Source organism: Microchirus variegatus (assembly GCF_963457635.1).
Source record: "Microchirus variegatus genome assembly, chromosome: 16".
Classification (NCBI taxonomy): Eukaryota; Metazoa; Chordata; class Actinopteri; order Pleuronectiformes; family Soleidae; genus Microchirus; species Microchirus variegatus.
Genome location: NC_139817.1, coordinates 25493882 through 25519193, shown reverse-complemented (window position 1 = coordinate 25519193; position 25312 = coordinate 25493882). Strand labels below are relative to the sequence as shown.

The 25312-nt window shown below is 41.4% G+C and overlaps 1 protein-coding gene across 1 annotated transcript in view; it reads right to left on the bottom strand.

Moving 5' to 3' along the window:
* Positions 1–25312, bottom strand: part of syn3 (synapsin III) — a gene marked incomplete at its 3' end in the record, with an annotated part of 110000 nt that overhangs the window by 60616 nt on the left and 24072 nt on the right. Inside the window, exons 3-4 of the mRNA XM_083902227.1 lie at positions 22680–22737; positions 5999–6090 (exon numbers count right to left, since the gene is read on the bottom strand). Coding sequence (XP_083758353.1) covers positions 5999–6090; positions 22680–22737 — 150 coding nt within the window. The remainder of the gene's footprint in view (positions 1–5998; positions 6091–22679; positions 22738–25312) is intronic.

Sequence of the window (25312 nt, the reverse complement as noted above, 5' to 3'; positions counted from 1 at the left end):
TTAAAGTCATTATCTCCATGTATATAAACCCCTGTGTGAACGGACCGAGGGCTTTAAAGACTGATGTGTACGTTCGTCTGTCTGGTTCCAGAACTCTGAACTACTGCCCACAACTCAGCAAATCTGTGTCTGTGCCCAGTGTGTGTCTGCAAATATACAATATACACATATACATTATGTCATGGAGGCGTCAGCTGAAACAATTTTCATTCATTTTGAATAGAGAACAATTATTGATGAACTGCATTGTGGGTCTGTTGCTTCACGCAAAGATCATCTGCTAATCAAGCCACATTGTGCAAATATTACAACAGGTGCTCACCAATCACCATGTAGAGATGTGTACATTTCCACCGTGGATGATGATGATAGCTGCTGCGTTGGCTACATAAATACTGTGACATGATTCCAACGCAATGTAGCTGCTCTTTGCCGTAAAAGCACTGTATATTTTAAAAATAGTGAATTTGAAGTGTGTAGCTCAACAGGTTTTTCTATTTTTGTCCTTTCCTTCATTTAACCCATCCTTCACTATGAACCTTCCAAGAATTAGGAGCAGTGGGAAGGCATTTAGTGAGCACCACCCACGTGGTGCTTGGTGGGGACTCAAACAGACAATCCTATGTTACAAGTCAAGTTCTCCCTCCACTTGGCCACTGGTTGCCCTAAAGGCACAGAGTCTCTGGACAAAGCTTTGCAAACACCACACAGTCTAACAGAAATGTTTGGATGATCTGCTCTGTTAAGATCTTTGCACAACAGATGTGTTGAGAAAATAAAAATGTTTGGACTGAACTTCCTCAACAACACTGGTTCGTTCTTGAAATCAAAAGTGAAATTACGCGGTCGATGTGAAAGCTGCGTTGATTCAACATTATGTTGAATGCTTCCAGTGTTCAGGGGCCTTTAGGCATAAGGCAGTTGCCATAGCAACCACTGTAGCTGTTAGTGGGCTATGTAAGGTGTGCTTGACCGAAAAAGACATAATTTCATATTTACTTGAGATCTGTTTGTTCAGTACTTCCTCCATGACCGGAGCACAGACTCCCTCTGACACAGTCACTGAAATACAGCAGCAGAGTTCATGCAGCTCAACACGACCTAAATACAGACTCCTGTTAAATACTGAGGTTTTAGACCTGGTGATTGTTGGAGATTAACCCATGGATTGTCTTTTTAACTGATCTACAGTTCAGCATTGTTCGGCTTGATTTTTGTGATGGTACTCTGACCAATCGGTGTGCGGCAGTCTGCCGACGTCATCATAATACCTATTCTGTGCACTTGGAATCTCGCCAGACCAAGTACAAAAAAATATACCTAGTACCAAGTACTATGCTAGTGGACACCAAACTTAACCGTGCTGTGGCGAGTCGAGCCGATGGAAAGATGCCATAAGGCATCAGTCCTTACAACAGGGTACAATAATGTGAGCAGAGGTGTTAAGTGGACTCTTTAAGAGCTATAACTTTTTATTGAATTCAGACTGTTGCCACACTCAAACTTAAACATAAAATGGTGGAAAACGTCCCCAACATAATAACATAATAATGTTAGAACTTTGCACTACATTCACATTTTAACCATCGAGCTAATGTTGTCACACAAAACTACTTCCAGTTGCGTGCAATAGTCAAACAAGCTCAATGAAACAGCTTGAGTCACCGATTGTTAATGCACTCAATCACATCTGATTAATCTCAGTGTTTATTAACCACAGGAAGAGGGCGATGAGGGCGATGAGGGTGGAGGAAACGCCACTGTGAGGCTCATCATACTCGGGCTGCTGTGTGATCCGTCTTCAGTCAGACCAATGATCTCACTCAGAGCCAAACAGCCTGCTGGAGGTTTTGGCATTAGACAGTGGTGAAGCCAAAGGGCTGACTGCAGCACTGCAGCAGGGAACAACACGCCACAACTACTGTACTCTCCTCCAATATAGACGGTACAGTATGTGCCACGTTGCACATCACAATGTGGCACATGGTCACTAAAGTACATGTAAACTGGACTTTTGTATGTATTTATTGATGTTATACTGTATGAAGAGCAAGAACTAGAGGTCAACAGAATGACTTGACCCCAGAAGACGTCATGGATTATTGATCATGATAATTTCACGTCTGGTGAGTTTTTATTGATGAAGTCAGGACGGCGTTACCAGACCAGGGAAAACAAGCTGCTACTCCAAGTTATTCATTCCTTCTGCCATTAAAGCTCCAGTGTGTAACATTGCTACCCCACGCTCTACCCTCTCTCTCTCATGAGTCTGAATATATTTGAATAAATTATGGGTCATTATAATTGTGTTGGAACTTGATTTTAAGAAAAAGAGACAGATTCCCATATGACACTTTCCATTTCTCACGCATTTATCTTCGTCTATCAGTGGATTTAAGAGTATGTGTCCTGTATTATCTTCAATATTATTGACTACATTTAATCTACACAACTAATTCATTGTAAATGTAGCTGCCATGACGACACAAGCGAGGGAAACTGTGAAGCCACAGAAGTGTGAGAAAGTGTGTTGGTGCACGGCGTCGGCGGAGGAGACGTGGTCAGTCAGAGCATGTCTGTGGACAGAGGTCACACCGGTCACTGCACTGAGGTCAGCAGCCAGGGAAACACAGGAACTGCTTTAAATATAGAGTGATGTTGTTGTCATTGTATTATGTTCTCTGGTCAAAAATGTCTTTGGAGCACATTCTTTTGTCCGTCTATCCCACGCCTCTAAACCACCTCCGTCAGTCCGGTCCTGTGGCCTCACATCACACAGGCAGAAAATAAATATGTCTAAAAATAAGTAAACAAACAACAGGTCAAGTTTGACAGATTCCTCCCTGTGTAGAACAAACCTGTCCAACACCACAAGACATGCAGTCAATCACACTGCACGTCCAAGCTGCTGGACAGGACAGGAAATACAGTGTGAACGTGTCACACACACACAAAACTTTAGTTTTCATTGGTCAAACTATGACATCACAGATCAGTTTGTATCTGAAGGTGTCTCTGAATCGGAATTACATTTATGTCGTATTCACACCAGCCTTCCAATTCGAATCCTAGTTCTTTTGCTCGGAAAGTCTGGTTTGTTTGGGGAGGTGTGAATGTGCAACCCAACTCTGATCCGCCTAAAACATAGGTCACGCAGGAATGCAGGAAGCAGACTGTGCTGGACATTGTGGGTAAAAAGCAGGGCATTGTGGGTAAACGCAACCAAAACATATGCACGTGTAGAACGATAACCGGGAGAAACGTCTGATTATCCATCGTTGCAGCGTATATGTTCACATAAAACTATAGGATTTGATGCAGCTTCATACTTTGCTCTTATGTGGAGGAAACAGAAGGAGCAAGAAGGAGTTTTCTTGCTCCTTCTGTAATCCTTGATGCAGCGCCACCTCAGGCGAGAAGGGGAACCCGTTATTCAAAAGTTTCAGTTCGCTTCACTAAAGTCGGACAGGCTGAATGTTGAAAGCCCCAATTGAACCAAGTCCCCAATCGTACCGAATCTACTGGACTAAAAGGTGTGAATACGACTTTAAATGCAAAGAGTTTTATGAACTTATATTACTGAACCACTGACAACAGGAGGAAGCTCCAACAGCTTTTAGCTACAACGTAATAATGTCACATTGGCTCTACGTTAGAACTATGTTAGATCTAGTGCGGCTCTCTTTTTATTCTCAATATTACCGGTGGATAAGAAGACGTCTCAGAGTCAAACCAAATCAGCGTCCTGTTATCCTCACAAAGTGAGGAGCCGTTGATGCTGTGGTTGCCTTTGCCAAAGTCCCTCTTGTGCACCGTCACCGTCATTAGATACGTTAGGAAACCTTACGAGCGCCATCATGAATTTAAAAAGTGACAGGCCTCCTCCATGGTCTGTCTTCTTCACCAGTTTTCACACTGATCAGACTGCAGACCACGTCTCAATGCGCTGAAAGAAATCTAATGACTTGTTCAATGTCAACACACGAGCGGCTGGATCAGACGCATAAAACACCACGGAATACTCTTCTAAAACCACTTTAAATATATTTGGAGAGAATGAAACCCTTAAGGCCGACATTCCTTCAGTTAATAATGAGAAAAATGGGACAGGTAGAAGATATTGCAGAAGAATCATTCTGAAACCTTTGAAATCATTGGAAAGATCAATATTTTGTAAAAAAAAAAAATATATAATTTAGCAAGTAGCCCTTACATGAACAATCAGAATATTCACCCTGACGACCTTTTGTAAAATAGTCATAAAGAATAAAGAACAAGCTCACTCACCAGGTTGTCAGTGAGGATCAGTGTTTTCTGCAGCACAGTCACACCATCTGCAGCCAATTTGGCTTTGTCATTACAGCGATATCGCCAAAAATATTCAGCGCACACACAATGATCTCTGTGTCAGCGCCGATGACGGGTCGCATTGTAATGTGAGCTGCGTTTACAGCCCGTGCCTGCGATTATTCATGCTCGATTTCGCCGATAGGAAAGTTATTTCACGAGTTGAAGTGGTGGAGTTTAAGCCAGAACAGATTAGCTGATTATTCTCCAGACAGCCTAAAATTAGAGCTGACACTGGAAGGTATGCAGTCAGTTAGCTGTTAGCTATTCAGTTAAATGGAAAAGCAGACTCAGACGAGCTAAAACTACTGAGGCAATGTCCTCTTGTGCAGCCATGGCGTCCTGCACAAGACGACGTGCAGGACGAATCTGATGACTGACAGATATATGTTTTCTTTGCACGACAAAATAAAAATATAAATCTATTCTCTAAATCAATTTAAATCTGTGTGCCACTGCTGCTGGATTTTAGATAATCCAGTCTAAAGATCATCTTCAATACTATGGTTCCAAGTGTACACAAACAGGTCGGGGTGTAACTGATGATCACTTTCATAACTGATTAATCTGTCAGAAAACTGTTGCTTCCCAAACCTCTAAAAGACGCAATTCTAAAAAGGTTAAAAACTTTTGTCCACAAACCAAAACGATCAGTTTGATTGATTTCTTTGTGATATCGAGAAAATAAGACAGAAAATATTCAAGTTCATGTGTGATATTTGTGTAGATCTGTGAGAAACCAAGATGCACTCTTCAGTCTGTTGAATAAGATGTGTATATGTGTATAGATGAAGACAATAATTCATCAAAAATCATATTTTGACACACAAATACACATCAATAACACTTTCATTCTTCAGCCCTAACGTCATGCCACCAAACTCAATGTTTCCGAACCATGGTCACAAACCACAGCAGAGATGTTACTTCCAGGGCCGGAGCTACAGCTGCTTCATTCCCTTCTCTTACAGACAGATAGTGAACAAACGGACACTCTGACCACTGATATAAAGAAATGCTGTTTAGTTTTTTTGCTGCCTGTGTGTTTTGTTTTCTTATGAAACTTATCATGAAGAAATAATCTAAAAATATCAGAAATATTCAAAACATAATAAAGTCACATTCTTACGGAGTGATTTGGTTAAAATAGCCTGAGACAAGAACATGACGTGATCTTTGTGAGCCAGGTCAGCTGACCATCAGCTATCTGTAGACGTGGCAGCTTCACGTCAGAGGACGGTCTATTTAAACCCCCGGCTTCATGTGTCCATCTGTTTTCTGACCATACAACCATATAACCATATAAATATGGTAAAGTACCACAAAAAATGGGGAAAGCTTATACAATTTCACTCGTTACAGGCGACTGAATGAGTGAAATTGTTAATAGTTATACATGTACTCATCTAAACCAGGAATCACAAAAAAGACAAAGACCAAACTAAATCTCTTCGTCAGCAAAAACACTGACATTGAAACTCAGGGTTAGGACTTTACCCCACTGACATGAAGCTATTACAGCCTCGTTCTCTCTGAATGCAGCATTAGGACGAGTCCTGCTGGTCTTTGTGCAGCTTCACTGACGCAGGTTACAGGCTGTGTTGACGTCATGACTCACAGCAAAGGACTTTTCATGCTTTCAGAGACTCACCTGACCACTTTAGTGCCACCTTTGTTGACCTGCATGTCCACCATACATCCAGAGTTGACGTACGAGGCCAAGTTGATCTCGGAGAACTCAGCCTGGAAAAAACACAGAAAGTAGAAAACAACTGACGTTAGATAAAGCATTTTAAATCTCATGACAGGATACTGTGACAGGGATACAGACGTAGGCTTCAGCAGATTTAACTGTTAAAATCACTGACAGGAAATGTATCAGTGAGCAAGAAATTCTCTCACTTCATTTCAAAATTCTGCCTCTGCAAAGTCAAAAAGACAGAGTGAATGTGCAAGAGGAGGCAGATTGAGTTATCCCCGTCTGTGTGGCCTCCCAGACAGTTAAGGCCTTGTGAAAGGCCGTAACCCAGATACCTAATGACTCGGTCAAACTCTCAGTCAAACTCTCAGTCAAGATCCTCAAAAAAAGAGGGGGGTGACAGTTGACTTCTTGGAATAGACTTTCTAGAATGTCGAGGGGCAAAAAAGGGACAATTCAATTTTCTTTCTAATGACTGTCACTGCACTGGACAAATCTATTGGTGTTAATGCTCCTACTGGCTTTTACTCAATTGTGGAAATGCAGAGTTTTGGGAAGTAAGTTACTTAAAACACCAACTGTCAATCTGCTAAGTTACTTACTACTTAGAATTTGACGAATCTGATGACATTTCCTTGAATCAATTAGTCGTTTCACCACAAAATGCAGTAAAGTGTGGAAAATGACCTGGGTTAGGGTTAGGGTTAGTTTCCCAAAACTCAAAATGAAAACATCCTGAGATGTTGAAAAAAATGGCAGATATTCATATTTGCTGTCATAGATGTGCAAAGAAACCAAAATAAAATTTATAAAACTATTTGTGTCCGATACCGATATCACAAACTCAAGTATCGACCAATACCGACGTTATTCCGATACAGTCATTTTAGACCATTTATGAACTATGACGACACATTTGTGCTGAGCCATTTCAAAGACATCATTCTCCAACTGTGTAACAAGAAGATAAATAAACACCCCAAATATATATATATATATATATATACTGCAAATACTCCAATCCTGAGTCAGCACTGGAGCAAACCTGATTTTACCTCCAATCAGACAAAGAACAATCTAATGGTAAATGGTTTGTATTTGTATAGCGTCGGCACAGCTGTCAGGAGCAATGTGGGGTTAAGTGTCTTGCCCAAGGACACAACGGTATCGTCAGGAATCAAACCCAGATTTGAAAGACGACTCACTCTACCACTGTTTTGCAAAAGTCTGTATCACATATTATTTGGGAGAAGCACACATGTAGAGCATATGGCATCAGCTACTCAAACACTTATGACTGGAGGTCATGGATTTAATCCTTGAATGGCTGCATCAATAAATAAGGTAAAAGTCCAATCACGGTACAAGGAAATCTTTGTTGATGGTTTGTACTTCAAACAGTTCAGCAAAAATAAAGTTAAGAGCACATTTGGATCAATATTTGCATATTAGCAACGAGTCAGATCAGATGATGATGATGATATTGATGATGTGTGAAATGACAGAGTTACCCAGTAGATGCACAACAGCATTTAACAGATAAAGAGCTAAAGATCTTTGTCTGAACCACACATGGAGATTGTCACTGGAGAGATAACACATTATAGAAACATCACCTATTGCAACTCCAGTGAGGTCATCATTGCCTTAGTTTGTACTATAAAGGGATCTGTGGACCACCTGTAAAAGTAGCTTCAGTTTGTGGGTACAGTGGCATGAATGAATGTGGTGGGTGGAGCTTCTGATGGAGTGACTGAATGGAAATGAATAATAAGGTCCTAAGAATACTTTATATCTTTTGGCAAGTGGCAAACATTGAAAGACCTCTGCTTTAAGACGTTCTATGTCCTAACAAGTTCATGAGCTCCACGATTTAGGACCCGTGTGGTAGAAGGAGAACAAAGGGTGAATTACAATTCCTATCTTAATCCTCAATCTTAATCCTCAATCTTAATCCTCAATCTCAAAAATGCTCTCCCTCTAGTGCAAGGGCTGTATCGCCCTCAATATTGAGATTTTCCGGGACCACCCTTGGGAGCAAGGGCTACCCAGAATGCATTGCGTGTTTTCACATAACAAAGATGGCGTCGAAAGCAGCGAAACGAGTGCGATACAAATGAAGTATTTTCTTTGCTAATAGAGATATAAATAGAGATAATAATAGAGGTGTGGTTTACTTTTCAATAAGTCGTGGTGTGTGGTAACTGTCAGCTGAATATTTGTATGAGTATCATCTTATAACTAACTGACAACCTAATAACTTGACTGACAAACGGATCAGAATAAATAATCCTGATGTAAATGTCTTCTTCTTCTTCTTCTTTTTCGGAGTTGACAGACTGGACGCAGCTTTGGCGTTATTCTGCCCCCTACAGTCTGAAGACGTATCTGCATTTAAGGGGTGTCCCATTTCTAAGTGACAAAATAACCCTCAACACTTGGTTTTGAGGCCAGTTAAGATTAAGGGTTGAGCTTGAGGGTTAAGATAGGAATTGGAATTGGCTCAAAGTGTCCCACTGAAGGCAAACCTCCAGTTTTAGTTTCAAAGAGATATCTTCTTCTTCTTCTGGACGTATTAGTAACTGCATGCATAAATACATGAGATGTATGTTACATACAGTTTTGAGTGAACGTGATCAGGATTGCACTTGTTTTGAACTGTATTTGGCACCTTATAGTTCCTCATATGTAATTTGTGAAAGAAAAAAAAACAATAAAAGGCAGTTATTCAAACGTCAGATGAGATTCATCAGATTTGCTTGATAGTGTTCCAGCATCTCTAACTCCACAGTAAGCCGTTGGTGCAACACCTCTCATACAGATCAGTCTTTAGAAACATCAGGATGAATGAGGAGGCAGATGCTGCTCCTGACCCTATAGTCAACCCGGATCATTTCCATAGCAAGCTAAGACAATCTCTATCTGCACGTTCACATGCTGTGATCATGGTTTGAGACGTTAAGCCTGCTTTACACCAGCTTTACACCAGCTTTACACCAGCTTTCATCTCCATAAAAAGAGGAATATTATCAGCAATATTCTTTCACAGATGAATTTCCCTTTCATCTGGTGCCGTGGCCCGTGTTCACTCTGCATGGGGGAGTGAGTCGCTACGCACCAACGTAACAAAACTTGTTTTTGAGCCAAGAGAGGAGGAGAAAAAAAAACTATTTTCTTTATTGTGCTGCACTCCCAAAGAGAGTAGGGGTGAGTAAACGCCGTAATCTTATTTATGGGACAACGAGGCGCCACTCAAACTCAATGTGCCTCAAGGACGAGCACTTGGCTGCTCCTGGCTTCTGATAGCCACCTCTGAAAGAAACATCTGTGTGCTTAGCAGCACATGCCTGGCCAAAAATGACTTCAATGCAGAACACACACACACACACACACACACACACACACACACACACACACACACACACACACACACACACACACACACACACACACACACACACACACACACACACACACACACACACACACACACACACACACACACACACACACACACACACACACACACACACAACACACACACACCCTCCATTATCCATCCCAAACACAGAGGCCTACGCTGACTTTTGCTACGACCAGATAAAGCCAGAGAGTGGGCAGCATTCTGGCCAAGGGCCGAGCAGCCAGCGTCCTCTCTGATTGGCTGGATCTGGGTTAAGGGGAGTGCTTACAGCTACTGTCATTGGGCAGTAATGTATGAAGAGGCTGGTGTAGGGCACAGGACCAGAAGCCAGGACAGGAGGCTTTTCACAGCGCCATGGTTACCATCACTGTAACACATTCAGACACTTGTCTTGGAGCAGCTCTTGCCTGGGAAAGGAAAACAGGAAGTGGTAAATGGAAGAGCTGCATCCAGAGCTAATGCTTCCCAACAGCCGACCTGCATTCAGGCAGTTTTTCAGCTGACCTGTGTCAGTCAGAGTCACTGCAGTTGTGATGGGATGTAACTATGCTCTGCTCCTCCAGTATCACTGCTCTGTCTTAAAAAAGAAAAACGAGAGCATCACATGGATTTATTCCCATATAAAGAGCAGTTGCATCATATTTTTCATTTGACTTGACACATGCTATTGAAGTGGAAACACAATAAGAGCTTGGGAAAAAGCACAAGTCTCACTTATCACTTGAGTGCAGTTCATCCCGACAGCCAAACCATGGCGACATGTGGACAGTACAGTAAACACCACTCGACAGAAGCTCATCTGGAATCTTGGAGAGTATTTTCAGATGTGGACTGAGGTTCATTTGATTACAGTATCTTTTCTGTTTGATCACGAGTCAAAAGGGAAAAAAAATAGGATCTTTTTTCTTTTGGCAAAAACAACAAGGACAGACTGGTCAAGTTCTTCAAGTATAATTTACTGGAAGCAAAAAAAACACTCATTCAAGTTAAAGCACAAAAAAAGGTTAAATTGTCAGTTTAAAAACTAAAATCTTACCATCTCACTCTTTATTCATTTATTAGAAAACTTATGACCTTAACCCTGATCAGCTTTTCATGCAGCATCAACCACAGCCTCCACATGCTCTTCAAAGAGATGAAATGTCTTCCCACACTGTAAACATCACGTTTAAGAAGAGCCCACAGTTTCTCAGTAGGGTTTATATGTCAGGTGAGGAAGGTTTAGGTCAGATGTCATCATTCTATCATCTTTAAAGCCTTTGCTGGCTTACCATGCAGTGGAGTACTTAGATGCTTGTGATGGAGCGTTGCCCTGAATAAAATTCATGACCTTCTTGAACGATGAAGATTTTTTTTTTCTGTACCATTGTTTGAAGAGAATATCTTCCAAAAACTGGCAGCAGGTTTGGGAGTTCATTTTAAGTCCATCTTCAACCCAAAAAGGTCAAACTAGTGCATCCTTCATAATAACAGACTATACCTAGGTAGGTTGTATTTCTGGAAAGTGGCAGCACTGGAGGTTAATGGGTTCCTGGTGGCTTCACATTTACTTTGTTGATTATTTACAACAAAATCTTTGACTGTACGCCTCGATAGCTCAGCTACTTCAAGAGTGTTGCGTCCCTCTGAAAGACATTTTACAATTCCTGACTTTTCAGAGTCTGTTAAACCTCTTTTTTGGCCCATTTTGTCTGAGGTAAAGATACTAAGGTTTGCCTAATAATTATGCACACCTTGACATAGGGTGTTGATGCCTTTAGGCCACACCCTTCATCATTACACAAATACACATCACCTGATAATTGATTTTATATGCATAAAAGTGACAATAAGCTCTAAATACGTACTTGCCTATAGCTATCTGTAATGGTTTAAAGCTTATGCCCATTAGACAGTCAAGGGGTCAGTTTGAGTCAAAGGTAGCAGCAGATATCAGATCATCATTTTTTCTTTTCAGGTGAACAAAGCTGGATTAAGATGTCTAATCCATGATCATTTCAGTGTACACACAAATGCATGGTGTGTGTTCTGCTGTAGAAGAAGTGGTGACAGGTTAAATGTCAACTCAAGTGACAGAACCATCAACTGAAGAAGAATCTGGTTACATGGCAGTTAAAGTGTCAGCTAAAGGAAGACATGAGAGATACTAAAACAGGATTGGACAACGAACTCTGCGTCAGTACAACACCAGTTCCTGTATGTATCTGCATGTATATCTGTGTCTATTCCCATAAAGGACTAGGTTTTCAGGGAGCATTTATATTTTAACTGGCACAGGTTTTCTAGCCATTACGCCACTAGAGGTCAGAGACATCGCTGTATATGACCACGTGATCACACTCATATCAGAGTTAGGACCACACGTCTGCTTTACCTCATTTCAGAGATATTTTCTCTATCTGCTCATTACAGGGTTTTAATTAAGACTAAATAAACTGTTAAAGATAACAGGCTACGTGCACAATGGAACTTCCTCCTTAGCAACCGTGGCTGCTGGTACGCTGGGCTACTTCAGGTAGGTCGTGTTGTCGTTGTGATTTCCCAGAGACGCTATTGATGTGCTAAGTAGTAGAGTCAATTTTATGAGTAAAAATTTGTGGATTTCGCTCCTTTGTACAAATTTGTCTCGGTACAATAGTGCGATAAACTTTCATAGGTTTCCGGTGGATGTGTGTGTGTGAGCCGAATGGATGGTGAGGGCACGGCGGAACGAGTACATCCAATTTTATACGTCCTCGTCCGCAAATCAAACGTTCCTTCTTTTTTTAAAAGTCAGAATCCAAAATCCGTTCATTTTTACTAATAAAATTTACTCTACTACTAAGCACTTCACTAGCGTCTCTGTGAAATCACAAGCACAACACAATCTACCGGAAGCAGTAGGTTGCTACGCAGAAGTTCCATTGTGCACGTAGCCTATTCAAGATAAATATTATGGACTATTTGTAAATGTATTCAATACAAATATACAACATTGAAAATAAAGTATGCTTAAGAATGGCATTTATAATTCAACAAAGATTATTCCGACTTTCTTCTCAACAATATGATAATTATATTGATTCCATCAGTGACCTTGTTTCAATGATGGTTCTTTTTATTTTCCTTTCCCTGTAGAAAAACTGTTGATAAATCTTCTCTAATCCAGACAAAGCTGCTTGTTGAGCGGTTTGCTTTCATAGATGAACACAGTGTTCTCTCAACTCTTCACCTCTGTATTTTCAGTGCAGAAAACACTGGTAAACACAAACCTGACTGAATTAACCTGATTTAAAAACTTTGAAGGGGAATGGTTCCATGAATCCAACACTGTAATGCATGCATTGTAAAAATTGTCTGGAGTCACATGAGGTGAAGCTATTCAATTTTGAACAACACTGAAGAAAAAAAGCAGTTTGCAGGACAGATAGTGCCTTGTTGACAATGTCTGAATGTTTTAGTAACGCCTGATAAACTTGGTGGAATCACATACAGATGCAATTCAGAGGTCTGAAGTACAGTGAGCCATTTGTATGCACCACAGAGAAGTATTTACCGCTAATCACTCCCACCTTGCACAACAGTGAAATAATCCATTGAGGCATTAAATGCTGAAATGTAAGACAGATGCTAAAAGTAATGGTGCACCAGAAGGCATGACAGCAGCTGGGTCAGTCAAATGTCTGCAAGCACCAAACTAAATCATCTGTCTTGTGCAAGTTCTACCCAGATGCCCTATGTCATGGGCAAGTACTCGCCAAAAAAGTGGCCGGGATAACGCGCTGCCAACAGCCTGTGAAGTGCCATGACTGTGTGGACCACGCTGAGGTCATGTGCCTGTTGAGCAGATGTTGCCCTGCACGACCCAAAACCACACATGATACAGCGAGCCTGATAACTGGCCCTTGTTCCTTCACAAACAACGGGTCACTTCATAGTTAACAGCCTAATTCCGTCCAGTTATGGAATTACAGCATTTAATGTGTGAGTTGCAAATGTGCGGTCGTTTGTTGTCACCATCTCGTTTGTGATCGACATCGACTGCAGGACTCAGGGTGGAAGCTGACGGATACAGAGGCAACGCAGATACTTTTAAAGGGAAAGATCACAGAGGTGACTGCTCTGTCAGCAAGGGAGGCTCTGCTTACTCTAAAATATCATAGAATAATGGTCATTTCAACAACACCACAGTTCAAGCATTATTCCACTCTGCTTAAGGTATCAGACACGTCGTTTACCATTACTTGAAGGTGCATTATGTAATAAATCTAAAGCAACTGGCCATAAAATCCTCCTAATATGTCACAGAGACTCAGGAATAATGTTCACATAACAAACTGAACTCACCAACAACAACAGTACAGACAAAAAAATAATTTTGGAGACTGCAAATCATGTTTTGGCATCATGTGACACCACCTACTGCCGTCTACCAATCATTGCAGACCGGAAGTTCCAATTAACGCTGTTTTTTAGTGTGTATCTGCGTCATTACCTTGTTTAAGAAGCCCTGAAGGTTCTAAACAAACGCTGTGTTTTACTGTAATCTCAGGCTCAGCGAGATCTCTGAAAAAACCCGGTCCGGTTACGTAAACAGCGGTTCTCCTGAACAGCAGATCCTCCTGCTCCGGGCACTAGTCCGGGCACATCCGGTTGCGTACATTGAACCACAGAAGAAGAATAACGTCCGTTGTGGAGGTGTTTCACGAGCGACAGTGTCTTCTGACTCTGGGTCTGACTCCGGGTCAAAGGTCGTCAAAGGGACTGAGGCGGGGAGTCGTGAAGAAGCTATTTTTAAACACTGTTAAAACAATGTTTTGATAATGAGGAGCAGTGCATCCACCGTTCCAGAGGGGGGAGCTGTGCTTCTGAAGCTGAAGTGCTAAATTACTTCACTTCCAGGTATTGGCCAATCACAACACACTCTGTCTTCTGGGTGAGATTTCAGTCTGAAACAGCGCGAGTGAGGAGATATTTCTATCGGCTCGTTTACAGCAACTAGGAGGTTTTTGAGCATAAAAACAAGTGAATGTATGTAAGTAGACCTCCATAACTAACATGTGCAACAGGACATATAAACACTAATCTGATGATTTCTGACAGTGTAACAAGACAAAGTGGTCATATTTCAGACAGACATACAGATCAAACTGTGAGGGTCGTCTCGCATGTTTTTACCACTAAGAAATTCAAGGATGTGATAAAAAGCCTGTTTTTATGAGACACAGGAGCACAAAGAGCAACCACCAGAGCTCTCATGAGCAACTGTTTATTGGGGGAAAAAGAGAGTTGAAACCCCGTGAACACTAGACCTCAGGCGTCTACCAAATGTAACTTCAAAGTGGGTCATGGAAATGAGGAGGGGGGGGGGGGGTCGAGGTGGCAGGGCAGCTTTAATGACTTCACCACATCTGAGAATGGAAGCTGCTCCGTCTTTCTTACACTCCAGCATCACACGCTGTGGTGAGTCTGATGGAGGGAACCTTATGTGGCAGCAAGTGCTGCAGAGAGCAGTTATGACGCTGCTTCAGAGAGCGTTTAAAAATGACCACAAGATCAGTGTCCATCTAAACCAGTGATCACCAGCGTGATGTCAAGGGAGGCACGTGGTCGCCCGAAGCAGCCAGCCTGCAGCACAGCTCTTAGGCTGGTTTTTACACGACAACACTCCCTGGTGAAACCGACAAAATATCTTATCAAATGTGTCTTTCGTTTAGACGGTGACGGCGTTTTTGGGGTTTAAAAACAAAAAAAATGAAGCCACCCTCCAGAGTGGAAATGTTAAAAACGCTCCACCGTGGCGTTCCTGTCTAAAGGGTTGAAAACACTAAAGTGTTCTCTGAGCTGCTCACGCTGGCTATCCTCCTGTACGCTGACGTCAGATCCACACTCAAAAAAAGGAAATTAGCTTACTGTTATATTTACTTAAATATAACAGGTATTTCCTACTAAATAATTTCGTGTTTACAACATTTACTTAAATAAATCATGTCATATTTGCTTGTAGTTCAACTGTATAGATTTTAATAGATTCAATTAAGTTAAAATAACCTGATACAATCGATTTGATTTTTAAAAATGTAGTCTAGCCTGCTCCAGACCATTAGATGGCGTCAGTGTGCTATCAGGCAGGATGGCAAAACTTGGAAATACACGCGCCTTTTCTCTTTTGGACATCCTGCCATGCTGCTGTTAACTACGAAGAGACTGCTGTGCTGGTGAGTGACGACTAAAAGAATCTTGGAGTCTGCCTTCTACGTCCTAAAAAAACGTAAGTTTATCAACTGTAACTATATCGTGTGTTTACGACGGAGTATTAGGGCCACATTTAAGAAAAAAAAAATCACAAACTTCGAGAATAAAGTCGTAATTAATGAGAATAAAGTCGTAATTAATGAGAATAAAGTCGTAATTAATGAGAATAAAGTCGTAATTTACGAGAATAAACCCCGGAGCTCCGGTACGATGTGGTGAATCCACGTTACGCACGCTCCATAGCTCCAATAATGTCATTTAATCAGCTTTCCACACTTGTAAACACTATGTATGTCCCTCACGGATGTCTGGGCATCCACCCATGGCTCTTCCCCCGAGCCCCGTGGACCCCGGAGCTCCCGGAGCCCGGCTCCGGGTCCCGGAGCTTCGGAGCTCTGGCGCCCCGAAGCTCCGGAGCTAAGCTCCGGGACCAGCGCCGAATTGTACCCGGGGAAGGTGTCACCCCGGCCAGGGCACAGAGGGAAAGTTCAATGTAGTGACTATCAGGAGGGCTGAATTGGAGAAATGTGAGTGTGTGCTTGTTGATCATATCAAACAATATAGTGCATTGTTGCGTATAGGATGCTAACAACTTGAGGAAATTAAAGCAAGTGTTCTGATTGCAAAAATTAATCTGTAGCAGTAATTTATCAAGAAATCACCTCATTAAATATTTGTGATCATGTTTGCTGACCCTATCCACTACTCTTCATGTTGAGTCTAACTGTGATATAAGATAATTCAAGATATTAGTTTTGAAGATATTAATTAATCTTTCTCCATCACTGCAAGGTTACGGCCAAGGCTGATCTGCTGTTCAACTGTTCCTCCGACTGCACATCTGAAGTAGAGTGACCATCAGTTAAAGGTGCACTCTTGTCTTCTTTCAACCTTTTCACCTTCTTTTCACAATGATGTTTTCCTGGAGGATTCCAGTATTGCAAATGCGCAAGATCCCAGAAAGACCTGACTGTCCTTGTTCCTTTTTTGTTTTTGGCGACTTGCAGCAAGTGTAGTTTATCCAGGATGTGGAGGTGTAAGGAATGTAGTGTTTCTCTAGCTACAAGATATCAGCTACTAAAACATTTTAGACTACAACACCGACATAGGCAACGCAACCCTTGCCCACACTCAAACTGTCCATGTTCTTTTAAGACGTGGAATGCTTTGCACATTCATTTGAGTAGATCCCATCCTAAAGTAAAATCTCAGGAGTTACTCGAACTATCAACGTTCAATTGTCATTTGTGTGCTTGTTGCGATCTTCATACAGAGAGGGATTATTTTATACATATTGGCACTCATCTGAGGAGTAATGAAACTGTAACTTGTATGTTTGGGAGTTGCTGCTTTCAAACCAACGTATATGGGACATTTCACTCTCACAAGAATCGAAAACACAACCCACATACATTGGAACTCTCAGAATGGTGACATTAAAAAGACGGTTTATCATATAAGTTGTGGTGATGTTAAGATTCAATGTACTAAACATTTTCCATTTACTCGTTCACAGTTGTGAAATGGCTGCCACGGTGAAGCTTAGAATCATTCTAGGCGAAGAAAATTCACAGAGATTGATTCTTCAAGACTTACCACAGTCTCTCAGTGAACTCGCACAACATATTAAGACTCAGTGTGGAATAGAGGGGGACTTCAGATTACAATTCTTGGATCCTGATTTTAACGAATTTAACAATTTGACCTCCATCTTTGATGTCCTGGACAAAACCACCATCAAAGTGGTCTTTAATTCCTTGCCCTGCTCTGCCTTAGCTGAGAGCCCACCACTTCCCTTTTCATCTGCCCCCCCACCAAACTCTCCACAGGACACCTCGTCCATTTCCTCTGCCATTTCCTCTGCCTCCTATGACACAGACATATTGTCTTCTCCTGAGTCCACCCCAAGAGTGTCTTCATGGCCGCTGGTTTTCACAGTGCCCCGTTTTTCATTTGATGCAGAGTTACAGTTGGGGCGGGCCAATGCTGCTTTCAAAGACACAGGTGCGTTGCTGGAGCCCGAAACAAAACTCAAGTCTTCCATTCTTGATGGCTTGATTGAAACGATTCTGCAGTTCAAGATTTACCTTACTGATGCTGAGTGTGCAGATGTAGCCGAAGCTCTTGTGTCTGCGCACCCTTGTCTGAGAGAGCCAGGCTCAGTCAATGGATATGATGGCTGGAAGAAAAGCTTGAAGGATAAATTGGGAAATTACAGAAACAAGCTGAGACGCCTTGGATGCCCCGAAGTTTCAGTGAATGCCTTGACAAATAAACCTGGTGACCGATGCAGCCCTGCCTACGCTGTGAAAAAGCCAAAAAAAGCGGAAGTTAACTACTGCCCAGCTTATCCAGGAGGTGAATCAAAGGAGACCCAGGAATTGAAACGCGTAATGCTCCTAACAGAAATTGAGAAAAGAAATAATGAGGATCAGGTGTCATTGCTGATGGATCAGACTTTTGCCCACCGACGTCAAGAGGTTGTCAGAGATGCACCCATGGTAGCTGAATTCAAGGCGAGGTGGCCAGCACTCTTCAATGTGCGTGAGGTAAGTAAATCAAAATCCTTTTTTTTACATAGTCTACAATGAAAGCTTGAAGAAATAACTAATGAACTAATGATTTACAGAAGGTCAATAATGGTGATAGTTGTGGCCAGAAAACAGTATTATGATTATGATTATGTGTTTGTCTTTGTGTTTTTCCATAGCTGTGTGTGGAATTCAAAAGGATCACCATAGTCAACTTGCAATCAAAGTTTTTCGCCCAGCTGGATGCTCAATCTGCAAATCTGATGAAGGCATTTAGCAGGAAAGGAGGTACCCTGGGAAGACGGCTGAAGCACATCGTAGTACCTATGACTGAGGTATGATAACCTTGTAAATGAGCGTGTTCAACCAGGCAATAGAGATTTGGAACATGGTCAGATAAATTCTTAGTAAGAATGATCAAAACATCTCCCCATTGAAAGTACGGAGATTTCTCTCTTGAAAATTAAAAGTGCTATCAATGATTGTCAAAGCCAGCATGAGGTAGCAATGTATGGTTGTTGCAAGGTGTGTTTGTTTTATTCTTTGATGTACAGGATTCTGGGATTGATGTCCGTCGCGAATGTGTTCTCAAGGGACTTTGTGTCTACATGAATGAAGACCCCGAGAGCTTTGTGAAGGAATACATGGTATATATTTCACAAATTCATTTGAGTTATTTTACAGTAGTACAGAATGTTTTTTATTATATATAACATGTAATGAACACTTGAAAAAAATCTTGTGTTACAGTCAGATGATGCCAGTAGTCACACGGCCATGGCAGAGACCATCTACGGCATCTACGTCATTCGACACGAGGGTGCAGAGCCTGGCGATGCCCCAGAGGACGTTGGCATCATTCTTGAGGGTGTCACTGTGCTACGGGAGCTGCGTAACGTACCATTTGCTTTTGCCATCTTCATTGCTCTTGTCTATGCTCTTAACTTGTGTTACCCATCAGAGCATAAGTACACCTTTGAAGCCCTCCAGAAGTTAGTTCTGGAGCTTGATGGGAACAAGCTCTCCAAGAAAGTTCAAGTTCTGAAAACAATTCTTGCTCGTTAAGAATTATTGGATTATCAGGCTCAATTCTCAGTACTCAGTATTACCTTAAGTTTAAGTTTTTTATTACCTTAAGTTTTTGAGGAAATGTTTTGCCATAGTGTTTCCAGAGATGGCTATGAATGGTGTAGTCAAATTATTTTTTGTTGGCTAAGGTTTTCCATTCTTGTTTTCCTGTTGAGACTTGATAAATGATGAGGGAGAATTGTTTGCATTGTCTGGAAAGGTATATAGAATATCTCCTCAAATGTGTAGAGTGCAAAAATGACTTGGAAAGCTAGAGACCTGGTACAAAGTCAGACTTATTTATACAAATGTTTTTTCTTTTTTTTTTGTCAGATATTGCTCAATTAATTTTGTTGGCAATGCAAATCTCTGCAACTACAGTTTCAGTGAGCACTTAAATGTGCACTTGAACAATATTATAATGCCAGCTTGCATATTTTGATGGGGTTTTTTCTAGTATGTAAGGCTCTTTTAATAAATATTGAATGTTGTGCACTTACTACAAACCTCGATGTCAATCCAAAGCTTGAAATACAGTTTCTATTTCAAATAACATCTTTGTCTGTTATTTGTTTTATCTTTTAGGCCTATCATTGCATAATGTTTACCCCTTTTGGTGTTAACTTAAACATAATACTTTGAACTGAGTTAATTAAATCATGGAAAGTATTTCCATGTGATTCAATTGCTCTCTTTCAGCCTGAAGAAATTCATTTGAACCAACATGATTTACTTGGGTTTGTGCAACTTAATTTGAAGTAGTTTTCAATAAGTTGAATCAACTTAAATAGATTGTGTTAACCCAACCTAAGTAAATTACATGGGCTCCAAACCTTGCAAACAAGTTTAATGGACCCTAACAAATTAAGTTGAACTAACCAAAGTACCTTAAGTTGGACCAAAGAAATTGCTTAATGTTGAAAGAAAGTTATTTAATCACATGGAAATACTTTCCATGATTTTTTTAAGTAAATTCAACTAATCATTTCTTTGAGTGCATGTGCAGTACAGACAAACAACAACAAACATGTGGGATTATTATAATCCATCAGTCGGACATTACAGTCACCTTAGCTGCTACTTCACGCTACTATAGAGAAGTAGAAGGAAGTTTCATCGCATGCGCGCACTCCTGCTGTTGTTGTATGGCAGTGCTTCACAGCGCCACCCAGCCACCTGGCATTCATACTACATCAAATTTCACACACTTTAGCGTCACCGTGTGCGTGCAGATTTTCACCCAAAGACGCTCGTCTAAACGCCAAATAAAAAGTGGGAACGCAAAAACACTTTTGCGGTTTGTGTTCAGATCGTTGTGTAAAGCTTAAGCCTAAAACGAGCAAAAGTGACGTAGTGCAGCTGTATATGTCACCTGACATGATGCTCTCTGTAAAGATAAAACTGCTGCTGAAGAACGACATGTTAATGAAGGTTAATTATCGTGATCCGTCACTGAAAGTGTTTGCAGTCTCATGAGCATCGGCAGAAACTGTGTCGACCATAAATGCCTCTGTGTCTGTGCAGGTCTGTGCCAGGTCGCACACAGCTGACACTAAAGTAACTCTGCCTGCTGAAGACGCTAAAGACTTCCTGGATGAGACATGCTATAACATACCACACCAACACGACGAGGGAGAAAAAACACAAATGCTTGGTCAAGGGCCCGGTCGGGTTCAGGCTCGGGCAGAGAATCCAAACTCTAACAACAACATTGCACTAACAAAGCGAGAGCAAGTACGGCTGAACTCGCAAAGAAGTGCCCATGAAAAGTGACACTAGTGAATTTGTAGTAGTCGTTCAACAGTTTGACAAGATAACTTCTTCTTGTCACCACCCGCCCCTGCACTGCTGCTGTATAAACACAAACCCTCCCTCAGTCAGGTCTGATAGTATTGCCTGACGGCAAATATAGTTGATGATTTCTGTTCAGAGAGACAGTACAAAGAGGGTCAATACTATTGTGGGCCAATATAATGCGTCTATTGAACATGGATGTTTGCTGGGTAAAGATGTTAAAAGTGGGAGTGAATGTTAGATTAGAGAGTTCATCAGGCCTCTCTGCTTTTATTGTCCTCCTCTAAAAGGCTTCACCTCAGCACGTCACTACATTTTCACACAGAGATCGTGTTTCCATCTTCAGAAGGCGTTCAGCGAGATGCACTGACAACCTCTGCTAAAGGCAATTAGCCGCTAACTTGTTATCATCAGTGCTAATGGCCTGAAGAGAAGACTGAAGTAGGTCAGTGGGACTTCTGCTCACTATCAACACAGTTTTTACTGTAGTTCAATAACTGAGACACTACATGATTTTAAATTCACATGTAATAGTAAAATGGTTAAGTCACTGCTGCCCTCAGCACTCACAGAGGATGTGACCACAACAGAACAGAGTTGTACAAACACGCTGTAAAATCACCCATAAAAAACCTAGCACTTCATATCAAAGACAGCTCCAGTCTCAACAATGGGTTGCAGATGTAGAACAGGTAAATGAGACGTTATCTACGTGCCCTAAATGCTGTATGTCTAGACCTATAAACATATATGTGTGCATATTGGATATAATAGAGGCACAGGGATGTTGGATTAAGACCAGGCTAGTTTTGATTTATTGTATGTTAGTGCTATAGGCAGTTCATACTGAAAACCACATTTATTTTTAATTATATGAATTTTATGAAGTAGCACAGCAAAACTATTAAGACAAATGTCGATCAACGACACTTTTTTCGCTGACGAAAACAAGACGTTAAGGAAATAAAAATTAAGTTGATATGACAATAAGACGAAATCTGCCGACACACAGGGATCCAAGCAGAGGTAAGACTGATCTACCTGGATGTCAACGCAGAGGAGGACACAAGGATAGTGGTACATACTGGTACAATTGGTACTGGTGCGGTTAAGTTGCGTTTCCACTAGCATAGTACCTGGTACTTTGTTTTAGTACCTAATCTAGCAAGAAAATCTGGGTTAATCTCCAAAAATGACCAGGGAAATGTCTAAAATCAGTCAGTCCCAGTCAGGTGTCAGCACTGCTGATCACGACCAGCATCACAAACTGTCTGTGCTCCAGTCATGGAGGAAGTACTGAACAAATAGTTTTCATTGATTCTAATGATTCAGTTACACTTAAAACTACTATTTTTGTCGTGGAAAACCAACCTAAACCAGTCTATGCCGAGGTGAGTCGAGCTGGGACCATCGTGGAAAAAGGCCGTAACAGAGAAATAATCCACTCAAACTGTTTTGTTGACAGTAACAGGTGACCTACAGCACTGGCAACTAAATGTTGACGTTCAAATACAAAATTCAACACTTTATTTAAATGTTTAATGACTTTTAACATTTAATTAAATGACTTTATCTTGTTTACCTGCTCCACTCGGATCTCATATTCTCCGTTCAGCTTCTTCCCTCTGAAGTACTTGGCCCTGCATGAAAGAAAAGGGGACACGTCATTTATACAGTGCTAATGCATTTTAAATCTGCACAGTATGTCTGTACTGTAACTAAACCATTTCCTCCACAATAATAAAAGCATTCTGATTCAGATGAATACTAATTAATGATGATGTAAAACTCAACATGGAGTCTCATCCCCGGTGCTGCGAAATCTGCGAACAGTCAAAACAACCTTAAAATATCCCTTTGTTTATTTGATAGTGGGAGAGTGGAGACTTGAACAGAGCTTCCAAAATACCTTGTGAGTGGACAAAATAATGACTCACATTTTCCATGATTACAGAATGTGACCTCGCGGGGCTTCACGTAGGCAGAGTCCCTCGTAAAAGAAAGTGCTTTTCATAAAGTTTGCTCTTCTATTGTTGTTTTTTTAATCATTTCCTGCTGTGTTCTCCTGGCATGTGCTTTGTGGTCAAGGTCAAACTAAAGCTTCCTTTATAAAAATAAATAAACCTGTTCTGTTGATTCTGTGTCGATGATCCAAAATCTTTTGGGCTCAAAATGTAAAAAAGTAAAATGCAAAAACAGGGTTATAAAAACTTATTGGCACCAATACTAATCACATTAATCTCACCTCTTCAGTATGATTGTAATAAAAACTAGTTTCTTATTTTACAAATGTAAACACTATGTAACATAATGACGCGCATAAAGAATTTAGAAAGTCATCAGCATCAGTGAGCAGCACATCAAGGCCTGGTTCACGGTGGACATGTCACTCAGGCGTCTCATGAGCTGTTCTCAGCAAACACAGACAGAGAAAAGATGTGTTGATAATGATATTGACATTCCACCAGCATGATTACATAACACTGACATGCATCACTGCAGGTCTGGAGTCTCAGTTGAATCTGCATTTATATATTTTCAAAACTACTCGAGTCGAGTCAACAAAAAAAGGCCATAATTATATTGGTGATGTGTGGAGATTAGTGAGACCCAGTGTGAGAGAAAGGCAGCAGATGTGCAGCCAGTGTGAACACACACAGGTGAGACACAGCGACGCACATGTGTCGTCCTCATGCCTTTGAGCAGTTGTACTCCAAACACTGATCAGATACTGTACAAAGATCATGTAAAACATCCATAAACGTAATATTACAATTGCTGCTGCTGTATTTACAATAATGAACAGACACGGATGGAAGAGGAAAATGAGACGGATGGTTGACGACAATGTCACAAAGTGACACCTGCAAACGTCTGTTTACTACAGAAACTTCCACTTCTGGAGAATTAGAATACTAACACTGCACATGTCCAAATAGTCCATTCCTAATGAATGCTCACTGCATGTGTAAACACTAGTGCTGTCAGACGTTAACGGCGTTTAACGGTGTCAACGGCGTTTAACAGCGTCAACGCTAACACTTGGCACGTTTCCATGACGACTGACCGAAAAAGACGCGCGTGACGTCATGTTTACCCGATTGTTAAAATGAGTCTCTAAAGTTAACGTTAAACTTTAAATAAAAACAGAGGCGCACATACGCATTTAGGCCAACGTTATTTGTAGCGCTGCTCTATAAACAGACCGCTCCAGTTCCACTGTAGGCGCGCTAACCAGCACTAAAAGGAGCTAATGGAGCTAACTGGACTCCGGTGTCGCGGCACATAAACATTACGTCATTCACGTCATGGAAACGTGTCATGCGTTAACACACGTTAACCTTTTACACAACACTAGTACACGCCACAATCCGATCATTTCATTTTGCGTCCATGTAAACAACAGCATTTTCAAATCCAACCGGAAACAAATATTTTAGGATTGAAAAAATAAATAAAATAAATACTAGCTCGTGATGCTCTTGTGGCATGATGGCGACAGCGCGTCTTTCTCTTTTGGGGCTTTCAGCTCCATTTAGTTTGGGTTTACAGATCAGATTTTACACAGTGTGTGAAACTTCTTCTGTTGTAGCCCATGAGCAAACAGGTGGCACAGTCTGAGCCAACTTTATTAGCTCTACATCACGGACACAGCATGATTGATACATCTTTTTTATACAGTGAGTTTGCTGAAATCCCACAGTCCATTTTATTGCTCCGTGTTGCTTCAGTCATTGTGTGGCATCACTCTGTAGGTCTCACCACTAAACTCTGACGTGGGATCAGTTAACAATGTGTGGAGGACTTGAGGCTGGTACTATGTTTAATTGAAGATCTTGAGTACATGCTGGAGGCTTTGCTTCACTCAGGACAGGCTGTTTGGGGGATTTAGAGCGCCTCTCAACTTACCCACACCATAACACATTTTGCTTTTCTCAGCGCCTCTCACCAAACAAAGCCGCTCGTCTTCCCCATGTCTGCCTATCTGTTTTTCATCCCCCTCCATCGGCCTTTTATGTCCCTTCATTATCATCCATTACAGTCACTGAGGTGGATCTCCACTTTAACATCTCCCAGCTGTTGGACTGAAGTTCGGGCTCTCTCGCCGCCTCGTTCCCTGTAATTGTGGAAGCCGTGAATCTTCGGCGTGACTGACCTACATAGTGCATTGGCCCCTCTCACCATGGACCACCACCACAGAGCAGGATCCAGGGC